The sequence below is a fragment of the Convolutriloba macropyga genome, chromosome 3 (assembly GCF_964194025.1).
Source record: "Convolutriloba macropyga chromosome 3, txConMacr16.3, whole genome shotgun sequence".
NCBI classification, from domain to species: Eukaryota; Metazoa; Xenacoelomorpha; order Acoela; family Convolutidae; genus Convolutriloba; species Convolutriloba macropyga.
The window spans coordinates 19457138-19475937 of record NC_134470.1 but is presented as its reverse complement, the minus strand read 5'-3'; the positions used below and the strand labels follow the sequence as shown (position 1 = coordinate 19475937).

Here is an 18800-nt window from a genome sequence, read left to right as displayed (position 1 = left end):
CAAAATATTTTGCCTCAATTTTCAAAATTTCTTCCAGCTTCGTCCCTAACAATTCGCCCCCATTGCTACCCTTATTTACAGATTTTGATATTTCCCAACAAACGATTGAAAAGATCTGCGAAAATTTGGATGTTCACAAAGCTAAAGGTCCGGACGAAATTCCTGCAATTGTATACAAAAGGTGTTCAAGGGCAGTCAGTAAATCCCTAAACCAGATTTTCTACAAAATAAAACAAACGAGTGTTTTTCCAGGTAGCTGGAAAAACTCAGTAGTTGTTCCCACCTACAAAAAAGGTGGTAAGGCTGAGGTAGAGAATTATAGGCAGGTTTCTCTTCTGTCAATTGCATCTAAAATTTTTGAACGTTGTTTGTTTATATGTCTTTACCGGCATTTAGAACCAATATTTCATCAAGCCCAATACGGTTTTCGAAAAGGTCGCTCATGCGTCGTTCAACTCTTGGTTTACCTAGAAGCTATCTATAAATCAATTGATTCAAAAGAAAATATTGACATAATTTATACCGACTATGATAAAGCGTTTGATAATGTCGATCACGGTATTCTTTTAACAAAACTATTCAATCTTGGTGTCCGCGGGAAAGTTATCAAATTATTGCAATCTTACCTAATCGGAAGGACTCAAAGAGTTAGAATCAACGGTCATTTTTCTGAAAGTGTTAACGTTACAAGTGGAGTTCCGCAGGGATCTCTTCTGGCATCCCTCTTCTTTGTAATCTACGTCAACGATTTACCAGAAAGTTGCAGAGCTGTTATTCCTCTCCTTTGTGCCGACGACGCTAAATTCATATCAGTTAATAAGTCCAGTCTCGTTTGTCAGATCGATCTTACTAGGGTGATGAAATGGAGTGAACAACATAAACTCCCCTTAAACGTCAAAAAATGCTCTCATATCTCAATGTCTAATTCCATGCATCACTTTAAATTTTCTGGAACCTGGATCGAAAAAGTACACGTACAGAAGGATTTAGGAGTTTATGTAACAAGTGATCTTAAGTGGGACATCCACATAAAAAAGTCTGCGAACAAAGCGCTCGGAGTTCTCTTCATGTTAAAAAGAAGCTCACCACACCTAACTCCGTCAATTAAATTAAACTTGTACAAATCTATGGTATTGCCCGTTTTATTATACGGAAGTGTTTGTTGGTTTGCTAATGTAACAAACACAAAAGTACTTGAAAGTGTTCAGAAAAAGAGTTTGAAATGGATCAACGGCACGAGCAATAACAATTATAGAGAACTACTTTATTGCAGTCGTATCTTACCGCTCTCTTTATATCTACAATTACAGGATTTACTTTTTCTTTCTAAAATTCTTACGGGTCATTTCAACTTCAATATTGATCAATTTGTCTGCTTGAGGACCACCACACGTTCATTACGGAGTGAAAACGAACTGAAATTCGAACATTCAAAACCACGCCTTGAAATTTGTCAGCAAAGCTTCTTCTTTAGAACTTGTGCTCTTGTGAATAGACTTCCACACAGCTTACAATTCAGAAATGCATTGGGTTTGAAAGGTCGACTACTCAATTATCTGTGGCATCATTTTGAAACGAGTTACAACGAACTAGTCAGCGATACGTGGAAAATTTAACAGCAACCATGGACAAAGAACCGGGACACAGTCCCCGCGCCCGACGACACCGAAGGGCCAAATCCCTACTACTACTACTACTACTACTACTACTACTACTACTACTACTACTACTACTACTACTACTACTACTACTACTACTACTACTACTACTACTACTACTACTACTTTATTTGGTGCGGGAAATTAACTTCCAGAGGTTATCGAAGTGCAGCACACCTGTCAACGCTGCTGAATTTGACAAGTGATGAATCTAATGGAAATGCACCCTATCTAGCTTGCCAGACCAAGGTGGTATCTGAGAGAAGCTGCTGCGTAGTAGCAGACGATTGCCAACCACCACCTTTGGCATTCGTTGCCTCACCGATCAAATATTGAGCACAAAGTTTTACGGTTTCTTGGCCACCGAGGCTGAGCTTAAATTGCCGAAGGCTTCCCAGAACTATACTCTAACTTATTTAGACCCCAATTTTGCGGTTCAAAACTCAAAGCGATAATTCAATAAAAATTTATAGTAACACTCCAATTCTCGTGCAGCGAATCAATCCAACAATTGAATAAGCGTTCAGCCCAAACAATAGTTTTTCTGGATTCCTTGATACTATTGTAGTAGTTTGTAAAATTGAAGTCTAAACTAGATCTATTGCAGACAACACAGGTCACGGATTGTGATAGACTTACAACTTTTACCACTATAGGGGTCACTCTGCCCCTCGACCAACCACTCGCTTGTCGGCCATCCATGGCGCTTGTATTCGCTACGAAGATTGAATATTGTTTGGTTAAATTTTGCGGCTGCGGAATCTACTTAATGCCTCAGAGGTATTTTCCAATGAGATGCTCTGTATAGTTGTCACTCACATGATTTTTGCAATAGAAAAACTGTGAGATCCCTCGGTATCCGCAAAGAGCAGAAATCAATAGTATGTACAGCTCTTTGTTCGCCTTGATGTTAAGAATTGGTTCTTTGACCAAAAGTTAACATTTCTCTTTCTGCTTCGCATTTGCAAAACGTGAATGAATGGCCAGAAAAAAAGGTTTTTCTAAAAACTTTTTTATTGATCTATGAATCCATTGAATTTTGCTCTTAGATTGATCTTACCCCTAGGGGAGGTAAAAAAAATTCTTGCGTGTTGAACTTGCACTCGAGATTATGAAAAAATATTGATATTTGCAATTTAAGAGATCTTGACAATGGGCAACAAATAAGCAATTGTTCTTTAATGATTTGAAGATGTTTTTATCTCATATTAGAAATCAACGTGGGCCAACACGGCTGCCCCACTCGTCATATTCAACTGAAAAGAAGCTATTTAATGTTTATTACAACATAATAATAATAATAATAACAAAGGATTTAGGATAAAGTAATCCACGGGTTCGCATAAAATCCGGTTATTGAGTTGTTCAAAATTTATTGTTATTTACGTAAAGATGAGTTTCTTCAAGTCTCTACAGTTATTGCAGCCACACAAGAGACGCCAAGTGCAAGGGTCTGATTCGTTATAGTGGGATATGAACAACCGATTGTAGAGTTCCAGGAGTTTGCTCTTGTGCTCTCGGTAAAGGAGGATATCATATTTGAAATAATCATTTGCAAGGTGACAGGCTCGGTACCAAAAATCTGACTCACTCTTCGGCAACCGCATTTGCTTACAGATAAAATTTCTAGTGACTTGGGCTCTCCGGGTTCCCACCTCAGCGAGAGTGACATGGCTTTGCCAGTCTATATCAACTTTCCCGATAACATTTTTGCAAATAATAACACGACATGAAGTTCTTGATATAGAGACAGTGGCAAGATGTTGATTTTCTGAAGTTTTTCCTTGTATGAGAGGACGCTGTTGCTGGTCTTGAATATCCAGGCCATTGCTTTTCGTTGAACACTTTCAAGTAAAGTTAAATCGCCCTTTGATGATTTCCACAAGGCCGCGCCATAGCTGACAATTGGCACGACGTAGCAAACATATGCATTTTTCCTGGTTGCAAAATTTGCCTTGCAAAGGTTTGGTTTTAGCAGAAGGAATACATTCAAGGCTTTTTAAGTTCTTTTCTTCGCGTGTAGTGTCCAGATTAAAGAGTCAGTAACAAAGAGGCCCAAATCTTTAATCGATTGAGTGGCTTCGAAGGTATAATTGGGCTGAGATATTTGGGCAGAGCCTTTAATACACAGCAGCTTGCTTTTCGTAAGGTTCATTGACATCAGATTATCATCGCACCACCTCCACAGTTTTCTGACATCTATGTTGAGCGTCACAGGATTGGTCCCTACAATTTTGTAATCATCCGCATAGCCAGAAGCCTTTGATATAACACAGGACGGCAAATCGTTTATGAAGACTAGGAAGAACAGCGGGCCTAAAATGGAACCTTGGGGGACGCCGCTAAAGACATCAAGTTCTTTTGAGGTTGTACTATTTATTCGCACTGTTTGTTTCCGATTTGACAGATAGCTTCGAACCAGACTTAGGCAGTTTCCTCCGATGCCAAGCGCCGATAGTTTGTCTAAAAGTAGATCGTGAGAGACTTTGTCAAATGACTTCTGGAAATCGATATAAAAGGTCGTGAGGTAGGAAGGGTTGGAATCCAGGCAGGTGAAGATCTCATGCAAGTACTCTATTAGATTTGTTCTTGTCGATCGCTTAGGCTGAAAACCATGCTGTGCGGGGTTTAAGGTTGCGTAGACTACTGGAATCAGTTTGTTGAAGATGAGCGTTTCTAGCAATTTCGACACTGCAGACAGAAGGCTGATTGGTCTGTAGTTAGAGGCGTCCTGTTTGTCACCATCTTTATAGATTGGTGCAATTTCAGCTACTTTCCATTTAGTTGGGAAATGAGCTTTGCAAGCTATTAAATTGAAGAGCAGACAAAACGATTTTGGCAATGATTTGTGAAGGTTTTTTAAGTGCGCATTCCCTATCCTGTTTGGTCCCTTGGCTTTGTTTACATCAAGTTGCAGCAGTGAGCTCTGGATTTCTTCGGTGGTGAAGTAGACGTGGCTCAACTGAATTACAACGTTCTTGTTGTCTGTTTTGACTCTGTAAGGCATCTGTGTGAACACTGACTGGAAGTAGTCGTTAAACAGGTCGGCTTTAGCAACGTCAGTAGTAGGTGTTTGGTGATTCAGGAAAATTTCGGCGGGCACAGAACTTGATTTGGTGACAGACTTGAGATAGCGTTGTATGTCAGTAAACTTGCTATCTTGGAAGAGTCGAAGTTCATGCTCTTGTTGGTCGTGTTGAAGTGCTAGAGCAAGAATAGTTTGCACATGCTCGATTTTGAGTTTAGTTGTGGGCGTTGGTTTCCGTTGCTGCTTTAGTTGAAGAGTATTCAATTTTTTGATATGGTGAGACGATCCATGACTGACCCAGGGCGCGAGTTCAGATCTGTGTTTTGTGATGATAGGTAAGAAATCTTAGAGGATTTCATAAAGCCATTGGAACCAAAGATCTAACATGAAGTCTACGTTGCTCAGACATTAAGGAAGAAAAGGATGCTGAGGAATAAACTCATTCCAATTAGCTTTCTTATATGCAAAGGCTTCAAGTCGAGCTTCTGCCTTGGTTTTGGTGGTTGTGAGTGTGATAGCTTGATGAAAAGAAGACCTGGGCGTGAAACGGCATTTGATCGCTTCTGAACATGCTTCTAAAATGATGGTCATGAACAATGCTTGAAACAGTCTGGGGTTTGTTGCATAGGAATGTTTCCAACGACTTTCCATCTTGAGATCGAATTAGTTGTTGAAAGTTTAGGTCGTAGAGCTCGTTCAGTATTATCTGCTCGTCGGACGAAGTCGAGGTCATCGAAGGCCAGTGGGTACAGGTCAGATTTATATCCCCAGCAATGTTTGAACAGACAGCTCCATATTCATATTGCTTGGACCTCAGAAAGGTCAAAAGTTGTGCGAAGTCAGCAACCGACCATGTGTAATGACTGCTGCGCGGCGCGCTGTAAAGACAGCAGATTATGATAGGTTTGTTCATCAGCAACCGGATAACAACACATTCTTTGAAGCTTGAGACATTTTCACAATTTGGAATGTTTCGAGCAACAGCTATGAGTGCACCACCGTGTTTTGTTACCCCTTTGCACTTGGTCGGTCTTTTCGGTGTATTGTAAAGTTGGCGAGGAAGGATGCACTGTCTTTGACACTTTCGGTAAGCCACGTTTCTGTAAGGCAAATGATTTGGTAATGATTTGTTACTGTTATGGCATTGGAGAAAGAGGTTCGTCGGTCATATTCGAGTATACTTCTGGCATTGTAGATAAGAATGTTGAGGAAGGTGGTTAGTCAAAAGGACCCGTGGACTTCGGGTGTTTTCTCCCTGACCCATTTTGTGCCTCGCCGGATGAACAAATTTCCGTCACGAACTCGAAGATTCTTTGGTTCGGTGCCATCATTGATTAGTTCACGTCTTCGCATTAAAGCTTGGTTTTCACAATCAGCTTCTTCTTTTGTTAGTTGTGGACTCAAAAACACAGGTTCGCCAAAGGTTTTCAGTTTTCTCGCAGAAAGTAAAATCATTCGTCGTTGATAGGCATTCGGAATCTTCAAAAGTATTGTTCTAGTTTTGCCCTCCTCGTGCCGCCCCAGCCGTATCATATCTCCAATATCCACATTGACCTCGACGTGCGCCAGTAACTTCTGAACCTGGGCAAGATCATGTTCCTGACGTAGTCTAGCTTCTTTTTCGTTTGATTCAGGGATTCCACGTATTCGTATGCCGTCAATCTCTTCAACAGGTTTCGCTGGTGGTTCAGGTTTTGGAGTTGGTACAACAGTGGGGACTGCTTCTATCTGGGGCTTGCTTGTGAGGAACGACTTGATCTCAGAGACAGCTTTCCTGAGGTCAGTCATTTCGCTCTCAAGGTTTTTCATTTGGTTTTCCTGGTGCTCTTTTACCGTCGCGTGCTCTTGAAGTGCATATCCAATCTTTTCTTGGCGTTTATCTTCAACGCAAGCGTTACAAAGCAGTAGGGCGTTTTTACCGAGGGCAAAGACTCCTTTCATTGCCGTTTCACTTAGGCCTGTGCAGTTCTCTGTTAGGTGCATTCGACGTCCACAAAAGAAGCAGTCAAAAGAGCTTTCATTTTTCAGAATTTTCTCGGCACATGTAGAGCAACAATCGGAGATTAACTTCATTCGATGGCGGGTATTGTGTTTAAACATCTTCCAGGGGCTCAGAGCCAGAGACTCAATAAGCGCGCCTTAGAAGATTAACAGTTTATTAAATGAACAAGAACTAGTAGGGGCTCAGAGCCAAAGACTCAATAAGCACGCCTACCTGATCTAGAGTTTTCTTCGTTTGGCTTCCCGTCGTTCACCCGCCGATCGTCGCTTCGTACCACGTGTCTTGAAGATTCGCTTGATGTCAGTGTTGTAGTGTAGTACTGATGCCAGGCTTCGCAGTTCCACGTCTGGGTGTTGATGGAGCTCTCGGTATTCTGCTAATACCAACTCGTCGGTTTGTTCGGAGGCACTAATGATGTGCTTTGTCACGTCGATTACGTAACACTTTAGAGCCTTTACAAGTTTGTCAAAGATATAAGGCGCTCCTTCGCGTTGGCAGGTGACAACACAAAAGAGGTTGGGATAGTCTTCAAGGTTTCGATCAATTCGTCAACCGTTTGAGGGGTGTTTTTCTTCCTGGGTTGAGAGGTTAGAGTATTATTCATAAGATCGTTCCAAAGAATAATGTTTCGGTTTCTCAAAGGAGCAGATGTAAGATAATCGTAACAATAGTTTGATGTGATTGGGTCTAGGTTAAGGCCAGGGAAAGAGTAATCAATGTCAGAAAGTTTCTCTTGTTCTGATGGTTTTAACTTGTTGATAGGATAATAAAAGGAACTTGCCGGAACTATTTTGATCATACGGATAGAGAGATGAAAGATACAAATGATATAATATAAATTGAGAGGAACTAAGCTGGTTGCGGAAGGGTGTTCACTACAGTTTCGAGGTAGGACGTCCTGACAGTAGGTCCACCCAAAGATATCGTTAGAGATAATTGCTATATCCTCGTGATAAGCTTTTCCAGAAACCAATGAGACTGGGGGCCACCATGGCTGCCCCGCGTATTCATTTTAATAATCTATTTAATCTTTAATTAGTCTAAGATTTATCATAAACTTTTGTCACCTTGTTCCACTCGTGCTTTCCTGCTATGCCGCCGTCCGCAACACGCACTATGAAACTAGCAACAAAAAAGAACACGACACAGAATCGGACGCAATAACATACTTTTGAACAAAGATAAATTTCGCTCTCCTAAGCAGCGTGAATATCTGTCTCAGGGGCTGCCGTTGTGAAAAAAAACATAGCTGGGTTGATAATACCATTAGTGTTGTGCAAGAGGACGGGCTAGACACCTATTTTTTACAGTGTTACTTCAACTCTTTGACGCAGATCCCAGAGCCTACAATTTTGATGCAATTTTAAAGAACAGTGGAATCTTTTCCGTTTGTGCCCCCCAGTACGTTATGCGCCCCCCAGTTACAGAGCACATGCCATTACATAGTATATCATTATGTAAAAATATTGCACGTGCGTCTGGGGGGGGGGGGGTGCAAATAATATGCGCCCACTAAGCTGGGGGCGCAAACGGAAAAGATCCGAACAGTGCGTTCATTGCGCTAAATCTCAATACGCTGCTTCGAAGTTTCGTAGTGGTGGATCGCTGTTCTGTGTACTTGGAGTATTATACGCCTTTTTTAATTAAATTTTAATTATGAATTAAATGAGAAATATCTTATCCCTTCAACAAAAATTGATTTGCTTATTACCAATAATAGCTATCCTCAGTCGTCCAAGCACATCATTTAGAGACTTGGTCTATGCTATTTCTTGAGGTTATCTCAGCGCAGCAATCTTAGTCATAACGTTCCGTTTATCACAAAAACCTATTGGCCAATAATCTTTTCTGCTGTGTACTATTCAAGTCTTGGATCTTTTCCGTTTGTGCCCCCCCAATACGTTATGCGCCCCCCAGTTACAGAGCACGTGCCATGGATTTGTTAAAAAACGCTCAGTTAATACAAATATGCTATCCTTCTTGAAATCAATTCACGACGCACTCGATAACGAATCAAGCACCGAAATTGTAGCATTCTACACAGATTTCTCCAAAGCTTTCGAAAAAGTGCCGCATTTTGAGCTTGTACAAAAAGTTGCAAATATTGGAGTGGGAGGTTGCCTATTAGAAATCATCATTGACTACTTAGACAATAGGAAACAATTCGTTCGGGTAGACAACACAAGATCGGAAACTTTAGATGTAACAAGTGGGGTACCCCAAGGTTCTCTTCTCGGACCACTCCTGTTTTGCATATTCATCAATGACCTACCTGATGTGTTAGTTTTCTCTGACCCATTTATCTTCGCGGATGACCTAAAAATTCTTGCAGTGAAGAAAACGTTTTGGCAAGTTCAAAACGATCTCAATGGTATTGAACAGTGGGTAAACGAAAACAAAAAGAAATTAGCCATGGACAAATGTGCAAAGCTGAGCATAAGAGGTCAAACACAAATACGAGCTTATGGGCACTAAACTAGAGTCATCCAAAGTCATCAAAGATCTCGGCATCTATGTTTCCCATGACCTGACGTGGAAGACACACATCGAAGAACGACTGAAAAAAGCGAACAAAGTACGCTACCTACTTCGACGAAACATAGCTCTTCAACTAAGACAAGAGATCAAGCTCGGACTCTACAAGTCACTAATTTTGCCAGTACTCTTATATGGCTCTGCATGTATAAATCCGAACCGAGGTGAGCTACAACAGCTTGAAAGATTTCAAAAGAAAGTAGTCAAATGGATCCTTGGACAAAAAGTCATGCCGCATCCAAATCAACTGAGACTTCTTAACATACTACCACTACCAATGTTCATGCAACTAAATGACATTCTACTTTTATCGAAATTGACAGAAGATAGCTTTTTACCAATGCTGAAACAAAATTCAGAAAAAGGGAGAACAAATGAATTATTCAAGCTCCCGAAAACCAGAACTGAAAGGCTAGAAGTGATTTCTTTTTCCGTACATGCAGACTAGCAAATCGAATAGAAAAATACATTGAATTTAATACGAAAAAAGGCCTTAAAAATCGAGTTTTAAATTTCATGTGGAAGTTTGTAAACGAGCGATTCGACGAAAATAACATCTGTAGCTGGCATCTATGCTGTGACTGTCAGATCTGCAGAAATAATAGGACAATTTTCTAAGACGACGACTGGGACGAAAATCCCCTCAGTGAAAACTGTAAATCCCCAACAACAACAACAACAACAATTACATAGTAAATCACTATGTAAAAATATTGCACGTGCGTCTGGGGGTTGCAAATAATATGCGCCCACTAAGCTGGGGGGCTCAAACGGAAAAGATCCCAAGTCTTTTACTACTACTTCAATTTGTTGATTTGATGCCTGAGAATGGTAGCCGAATAACAGTGCAGTCCTCATAATACACAAATGTTCAAACAGATGATAAAACTCTGCAAGCCAAAAAAAATCAAAAACGATTACGCGCGAGGATATTTCGGCTTTGGAAACTCTACACTAACTAATCTAATTGATAATTATATTGGTCGTATTTGGAAGTTGTTGGAAATGTTTTTTTTTCCAGTATTCACTGCAAGGATCGCCTTTGGAACATCAAGAACGGAATAAACACTGCCAGGCAGAACACAAGTATCCGAATGCACAACTAAGAACTGGGTGCTGCCCTCTACCAGCCTCGTTCACAGGGATTTGATAAAATAATTGAAAATAATTGGCTAGACAAAGAGAGGATCAATCAATTATTTTAATGGTCAATCATGAAAATCAATTACTGGTCAGTTAGATTTGCCTTTCTAACAATGTTGTTTTCGTAGTTTTGGAACAGTTTTGACTTTGGTCATCTATGAACTCTAACGCGGGGAATGCATGTCAGCCAACGTCCTGGATGCAGAAAATTCTCGTCTTTGACCTTATTATTAGCTTAAGTATTGTGATAAACTTCGTAAACAATGTCTGCTAATTAAAATTTAATATATCCAGATCATGTTATTGCCATTGACAGTAATCACTGGTTTGAATGATCAGGACTCAAATGCAAATAACTTTTCAAATAATTGCAGAAACTTAATAAGCAGAATTTTTCACAATTTTCATTCGCGTAACATCTTTGTCCCAAAAATTATTGGCTCTACAAAAAATTGATTTACAAATCGCTTGAATCATCATATTGATGATAAAACTTTGCTCTATAAAAAAAACTATTAGTTTCATTCGTCTAACTATTCAAATATGTTTCCCGTACTTCAATATCCTATTTAATAACTTCTCATTGGTATATGTTTCTTTCTGTTGTAACGATGCTTGCTTGTTATTTAAGCTGCATATTTATATTCTTCACTCGTTAATTAATCATATGTTTTAAGCCTATTAACGGCCGCGCTTACTCATATCCTACCCACTAAAGTCCGAGCAGTCACACTGCTCAAAGTATTCAAAGAATCTTAGAAGTGGAGTAGTTGGTCTTACTTAGGTACACTCTATGTATAATGAACCCAGAGCTAGGCGAGAACTTTCGCTGCGTTAGCAGCGAAACAAAAGCAATACGAAACTCTTTACAGGCATTAGCTCTAAGCCATTGGCAGGCGTGAGCCGCATATCATATGCTTCTAGGGAAGCCTGCCCCGAAAACAACCGCCACTGGCTTAACATTTAGGTGTGCAAAAAGAGCTCATGAAGAATGTCTTAGAACAAGTTTTCAATTGGAAAGCAATCTTCTTTACGCTGTCAAGAAACAAGACAGTCTTTAAGTTCACAGCTACTTTGAAAGAAATCTTGTAACAAAAAGGCGGAAATGAACTGCTCAATGGTGATGCCTTGTCTCATTATTGCAAGATCTGGTAACCGATGATGACGCCTCATATAACAAAATTTTAGTAACATATGCTGGACAAAGGGTTAGAGTAGGAAAATTGAAGTCAAACGCATCAGCGGTTAGTTCGAGTGTGCAACGAGTGTCTATAATTGGGCCGCTCTTGTTCATAGTGTTCATCAATGATCTGCCAGTCAAGATAAAATCGGAAAATTTTTCGGATACAAAGACGACTCCGGATATGCTGACTAAAAACTGTGTACAAGCAATTGAATGGCTTCAAAATATTGGTGAACTGTGCTGCAAAATGACATTGAATTAAACAAAGCAAATTCAAAAACTCTTTTGCTCCAAACTCTAAGACGAGGAAGAACTGGAAAAACAACAAGTGAATAGAATTCTCCTTTAGTTGAAAAGATCTTGCATTGGAATTAGTTACAACCTGCGATGGACTGAAAACTGTGCAAAACAAGTGGCAAGTTCATAGAAATCTTTTCAAAAAACTTCTCCATTACTGGCAACATTCAAAATTAAACGCTAACATTGGTTATATAGTCCCTTTAATCACCTACTTATCCCAGTTCTGGTATCTTTTCAAAACTATTGTTAGAAACATCGAGAAAACACAACACAGTTCCACTGCATGGCTTTGCAGGACAAGATCTGATTGCAAAATTAGACTAATGGCTCGAAAAATCCTCTCTTTGTTGATATACATTGAGCTACATGACTTTCTCTTTCTCTCGGCATTCCAAACTTTGAAATTTTTTAGCAGAAAACAAAAGTCACCTAAGGACCAATTAACACAACAAACGGAGCTCTAGCAAACTAGAATTCTGCTTGACATTATTCAAAAAGTCCCCACCCGTGGATTCTCCTACAGCCTATACTACTACTTGTACTACATTGCAAGACGATGAAATTGGGACATAGACTCCTTGTTTCTTGAAGCAATATTTGTCCACGAACGTATGAGTGGATTTAAACAAAAATCAATCTGCCGATGAATACAAAGATGTTGGCAATTGTTTGTCGACTGGAAGAAGCGTACAACTATTAATATTGAAAAACTGTCAAAAGAACGTACGAAATCAAATAACGATGTGCTCCTGTCGAGTCCAGTAACAAATCCCGCCGACAACAAAAAGTACAGGATTATGTTTTCGTTGCCGATAAAGTAGAATTGCCAAAAAATCCGTAAATCAGACTTTTTATAATGAAATCAAGCAATCAGGTCAACTTTCAATTTCTTTACCACTATGCCTGCCCGAAGACGAACTAAAGCACCAACAATTCGTACACGTAAGTGAGAGAGCTCTATATCAAGTCGAAAAAGACGACAAATGACAGCGAATTGAATAAGAGCGAGTTTCGCCCAATAGATCTAGCTATTGGAAAAAAACGTCAAGCTGGCTGAAAGATATAACATTGAAGACATTTCATTTTGAACTGAAAAAGGCAAACTTATTGATGGCGCTGCCCTTCGCTATGATTGGTTCCCATTAAATATGCCAATATTAAGCGCATGCAATGTAAAGTTCCATGCAGCACATGCCTTCCATTGTCCAAAAGGAGGACACATGCACATGAGACAGTGATCTTCGAGAATGCTTATAGAATCTGTTAAGTGATGTATGTCATGATGTTGATCAAACAGCTTCAGCCGTTGCAAGGGGAAACTTTTTTACGCTGGTTAATCAGACAACTGATGATGATGATGCAAGATAAGAGTTGGAGGTCAACGGACTTTGTGAATCCATGCATAAAACATCCTCTGATTTAAAAATTTTCAACCCGCTAGCGAAAAATTGCCCCGAAATCATTAGAGAAGCCTACAATCACGAATATATTTGGAAAAAAGAAAGAATAATTTGTGTTGAAGGCAATGTTTCGTCCATTTGTCTTCGCATGCACTGATGCAGCTAGCCCATCAGCTTCAATTGCGCTTAAACAGCTGGCATCGAATCGCTGCGCGAAAAGAGGACATCGTCATATCTTAGGACAAAATTAGCTTGGCTCTGCTAAGGAGCGCCATCTTCTGCATTCGAGGCGCCAAATTGATAATGCTTCAATGGAGCTGTTGTTGATGAATAGGGTGGCTGTTAGTTTGATGCATCTACTTTCGAAAATAGTTGTTTGTTTTGAAGAGTTGTCTCGCTCTTGTTTTACGTTTTTCTAAGCTGATGTTTGTGTGTAATTTTTTCATTTCAGTTATTGGTTTGAAAAATACGAAATGATTTATGATGTAGTACTGTGAGGGCCTCCACAAAGAAAGAGAAAATCACTTTCTTTATACTATTCATCCGTTATCATTTATACTGCTTGTATTAAAATGTAACTAGGCAATGGGTTTGTAACGACAAACGGAAGTCCCGCTTGAATTACCCACTGAACGCAGTCTGTTAAGTAGCTACAACGGCATCACTAACGCAAACTGACTAAGAAGCTCGTGGACGGATTTTGTTTAAGTGCTTTTTCAGGTAAATTTATGGAAGTTATTTTGCTATCTGATCATCAAGGCGAAAAACTCGTCAGTTTGAATGGGTTTTTGTATACTCAGCATTCTACGACAGGACAGGCTATCATATGGAGATGCAAAAACAGAATAGAGAGCAACTGCCCTGCTCGTTTACGCACTTCTGTACAATTGACAAATGCTGTGAACATAAACACTCACAACCACCCACCGAATGCGGTTGAAACATCGGCAATTATCCAATTGACTGAAGAGTACTCAAATTTAAAGCGGTTAAACGACCAAAACAGCAATCCGACTATTGCCGAGGGCATGATAAATGAAACTGTCAACGTTAATTCTGGATATCTTGACGAAAACTTTGATGACCAGACCAACGAATTGCTGTATTCAATGGACGCATTTGAGGCTGATTTTGATTACAATGACAACCAAGCTGAAATTGATCCAAATGATCCTCCATTTGAACCCTCAAGTATTAGGCCTACATCAACAAGCAAAGTTTCGAGAGGAAGTGGCCGAACTCGAGGAAGAAAACGAAAAACTGATCGGCGAGATCGAATTAATGCGCAAACATCTCAAGCTTCTTCGAAAGCTATACCTGAGTCGAATGAAGTGAAATTAAGCTCACTTTCAGGTTTATTCGGCGGAGAGGTTCGAGTGAGGCGGAAAAAGAAGCCTAATGCTGTCAACGGCCCATTGCGGCGAGAAATGCCCCCGGAGCCGCGCTATGTTAGTGATATTGTTATCGAAGGTATATGGGCGAATACCGATTCACCTTTTCCGGAACGGTTTCTATTATACGATAATCACGAGTTCAATCCTGAACGTCGTGTTATTCTATTTATCACCGATGATCATCTTAATCTGCTGTGCAATACCTCCAAAGTTTTTCTGGAATCAGCGCTTCCTGTGCCACCTTTTATATTCGCCCAACTGTTGCTAATTCAAGCGGCGCTGCCCGAGCCCAATGTGGTAGTTACTCTCGGTTACGCCTTCATGGGATCGCGAAATGAGATTTCATACATCGAAATTTTTCAAGCTTTGAAAAGTAAAGCTAGAGATTTGGGTGTTACAATGCAGTCGTTCATGCATGGGGTTGTCTTTTGTGATTATGAGAAACCAGCAGTAAACGCTTTAAAGCGAGTTTTTGGCTCTAATACCAGAATCCAGGGAAAGTTTTTTCACTTAAATCGAATTACGTGGAAGAAAATAGTTGATTTAAATCTTATCCAATGTTGTCAATTTTCGGAAGATTTTAAATTATTTTGTGCCCAGCTTGTTTGCTTAGCTTTTCTCCCTATTTCTGAAGTAAGACAAGGTATGATACATTTGAAGCAAATTGCACCACCGAATGACCTCAAGGTTGATCTTCTACTTGACTGGTTTGAGTCCACGTTCATTGCAGGAGCTGTCAAGGCAGCACGAGTTAACAACAACAATAACAAAGATTTATCCAGTCAATTAACTACAGGAATCGGTGCAGCTTCTGAGACGATAGAGCTTCACCAAATACCGGCATTGTTTCCACCAGAAATTTGGAATGTTAGCGATCTCCTAATATCGGCAAATACGAGAACAGACAATATTCTAGAAGGTTCTTACGCTTCTATCAAACACTTAATCGGACACAATCGGCCGTCGTTTTACAGAGGCATAAAGTATATCAGAAACGAACAAAAATTTATGTCTGCTAAAGTAGCGGAATATGAACAGAGAACTTTGCTACCTCGGACCCCAAAAGGTCATCTCGTAGAAGCGCAGCAGAAATTGAGTCGTCTTTTGATATCGTATCGAGAAAGTGAAATAGATATGGCCACATTCTTGTTGGCTTCCGCTAAAACCATTCGTCTCGGTGCTATGTAATTGGAATCAGAATAAATAGATTAGATTTTGCATCTCTTAATTGATAAACTCGGCCGGAGTATCAATTTTTTGGTCGAGTACCTTAATGTTGATGAACTGTCTCTCAAAGTTGAGTCACTATTTCGAGCAACTTTTGGCAGCTTGCTAGCAATCAAGTGTCACCGGCATTATTTGAAATTTTGCTTAGTTTTGCTATTCTGCCTTTTTGGCATCTTCGACCTGAACTAAATAGCTGAGCTCTTATGCGTGAACCAAATTTTACATTTATATTAGAAAGGTCGGCATACATACAAGCGCCGTTTTCAACTTTTTCAAAATTTTGAAATCTTTTGATTTCGTCAGGTTTGTTAAACTATGTAAGGTTCTGTAGATTTCTAAACTTCAACGAACAGTTATCTGAACAATTCACATTAAGGAACGTACTGATTGAAGTCTTCAACAGCCAGAGACTTATAAACATGCATGTGATCAACACTGAATTAGACCCAGTTTTGGTTCTCTCAAAAGTGTTATGCTGAAATGCTTTGTCCCTAAGATCTTTCGTAATTTTTTTTGCATAGATCGTGTCGAAGAATATGCATCTTTAGATAAAACATTTGAGGTATGGCTCTGAAAGTGATTTTATTGTTCCCTGTTGTATGCTACAATGAGGCTACGATTTAGATCTAAACGTGGAATAAACGAGAAATTTCAAGGGATTTAAAGGATAGCCAAACATTTGCTATCGATACTATTGGTACTTTCCTTTGCTTTGCTTGCAGTTCTCTTGTCTACAACATGATAATTAAAAATACGAACAGAAACCATCAAAATTTTTTAACATAACTGCTGCAAAAGTTAAAAAGAAGAAAGAAAGAATTTATTTATCAGAATCTCAGTAAATACGTAAAATTAACACAGCACAAGTTAAAGAGACTCGGAAAGGATAGGTAACGGGATCATTCGATCCGCCTTGTCCTACCCGTGGCTATTCACGAAATATTAAAAACGAAAACACAAAAAAAACTCAAAAATTGAAAATATTTAAATTTTCAAAAGTCTGCAAATAAAATGTCTATTTTTCCAGGTAAGCTTTTTGATACCATAGACTCAAGAGGCATTGATTACTTATCCATTCTAAAGTATGAAGAGCGAGGGAGAAATTTTTTTTAATTACTAAAATTTTTAAGTATTTTAGAAATTTTTTAATTTTTGCAAAAATAACAAAAAATGCATTATCTCGCATTCTAGAAGAGCTAGAGGGGCCTTTTCACCCAGAATCAGGGCCTAAAATTGGATGTCCTGTAACATGCAGCCAAGCGGGTTTAGAGGTTCCTAAAAATCAAAAATATGTTTCACCAAATCCTGGTTTTGTAAAAGGTAGCTTTTTTGATATCATGATAAGTTTTTATAATTTCTTTTGCATTACACTTACTATTATTTTCTGGCAACACATTGTTGGTTTGCAGGAGATTGAAGAGTTTCGAGGACCTGTTTTTTAGAGAAAACCTCTCTATTTTGGTCCTAGCAATGGGTTCAGATAAAACCTGATTTGATGAAGACCTGGTGCATCTTTTGATTTCTTTCATTTTGAATATTTTGCTAGGAAATATTTGCTGAAGCAATCCAGCAACTGATCATAATACGAATTTAAGCAATTCATATAAATGTAACTCATATACTGTTAAAATTTCATTTGAAAAGAAGATATCATTGCAATGATCCCGTCTGTTACGAAAATAGACAAAATAGAAAATAGGATTTAGGCGATTGTAGCTACAACAACCATATACAAGTATACCATATTGTATAATGTGTGCAACATTGCTACGATAATAGTTTATTAACTGAAACCGGGGAACGTAGTGCCTCAGTTTCGAAATGATACCACACTGCTTACCGAGTCTCTTTGTAACATAATCACTTGAACGAATAATGTGACTTGAACGAAAGTTAATTATCAATATAAATACCTAAATATTTACACACAGGCTTACAATTTATCACAGTTTAATTTAAGCTGAAAGCATAGTTGGAAGCACTGGGTTTTAAATTCATTTGTACAGGTTTTGTTAAGTTAATTGCCAGCTTATTGGCATTGAGCCAAACATTGAGGTTACAGAGGTCCTCTTTTATGCCTTTCACGTCGTTGTTTATTGCAGTTAGGTTGGTGTCATCAGCAAATAGTAAAAGTTGTAGGGATTTACAGGAAAATGGCAAGTCATCTATCTATATCAGAAACAATAGAGGTCCAAGAATAGATCCTTGTGGAACAGTGCAATTTATACTTTGCCAAGAAGAGGATATATTATTAACTTCTACCCTTTGGATCCGATTCGAAATGTAAGACTGTAACCCTTTCAAGCATTGCTCTCCTCAAAATCCATAGCTTTTTAGTTTATAAAGCAGGATGGAATGGTCTAGAGTATCAAAAGCTTTTCGTAGATCAAGGAAAAAGCTGATCATATTTTTATTCTTCACTCTCATATTTTCAAGAATTTCTACTAATGCATCAATGGTACAACGCTTCGATCCAAAACCATATTGCTTGGGGTACAGTAAAGAAAACTGCTCAAGATAGTCATACATTCTTACATACATTGCCCTCTCAAAAATTTTACTCCAAACTATAAGTAGTGATATTGGCCTGTAATTATTTTCACTAGTTTTAGGTTCATCCTTATGAAGTGGAAGAACTTTCGCTTTACGCAGCTCTTCGGGGAATACGCCGTTTTGAAATGAGAGATTTACCAAATAAGTCAGATAGGGAATAACCGCATCAGATGAGGCTTTTATAATTAAGTTGCTGATATAGTCATCCCCTGAAGATTTATTGTCCAAATTATCAATAATTGATTTGATTTCACTTTCACTTACATCATACAGAAACATTGGCTTTTCAACTTTCGGTACTTTTGGCAGGTTGGTGGGTTCAATTGTTTTGGTGACTTCTTGGGCAATTTTGGTGAAGTATTTATTGAAACTTCCGG

At 39.0% G+C, this 18800-nt stretch overlaps 3 protein-coding genes across 4 annotated transcripts in view; 2 read left to right on the top strand and 1 right to left on the bottom strand.

Moving 5' to 3' along the window:
- Positions 1-18800, top strand: part of LOC142336038 (S-phase kinase-associated protein 1-like) — a 42624-nt gene that overhangs the window by 1955 nt on the left and 21869 nt on the right. The window lies entirely within an intron of this gene.
- Positions 1-18800, bottom strand: part of LOC142336036 (uncharacterized) — a 421548-nt gene that overhangs the window by 400599 nt on the left and 2149 nt on the right. The window lies entirely within an intron of this gene.
- On the top strand, positions 13705-15923 carry LOC142336032 (uncharacterized). Its single transcript, XM_075384515.1, has one exon. It carries the CDS (start codon positions 13978-13980, stop codon positions 15829-15831), a length of 1854 nt encoding a protein of 617 aa, XP_075240630.1. The 5' UTR covers positions 13705-13977; the 3' UTR covers positions 15832-15923.

Coding starts and splice junctions, on each gene's coding strand:
- LOC142336032 (XM_075384515.1), top strand. CDS start 13,978: ATGGAAGTTATTTTGCTATCTGATCATCAAGGCGAAAAACTCGTCAGT.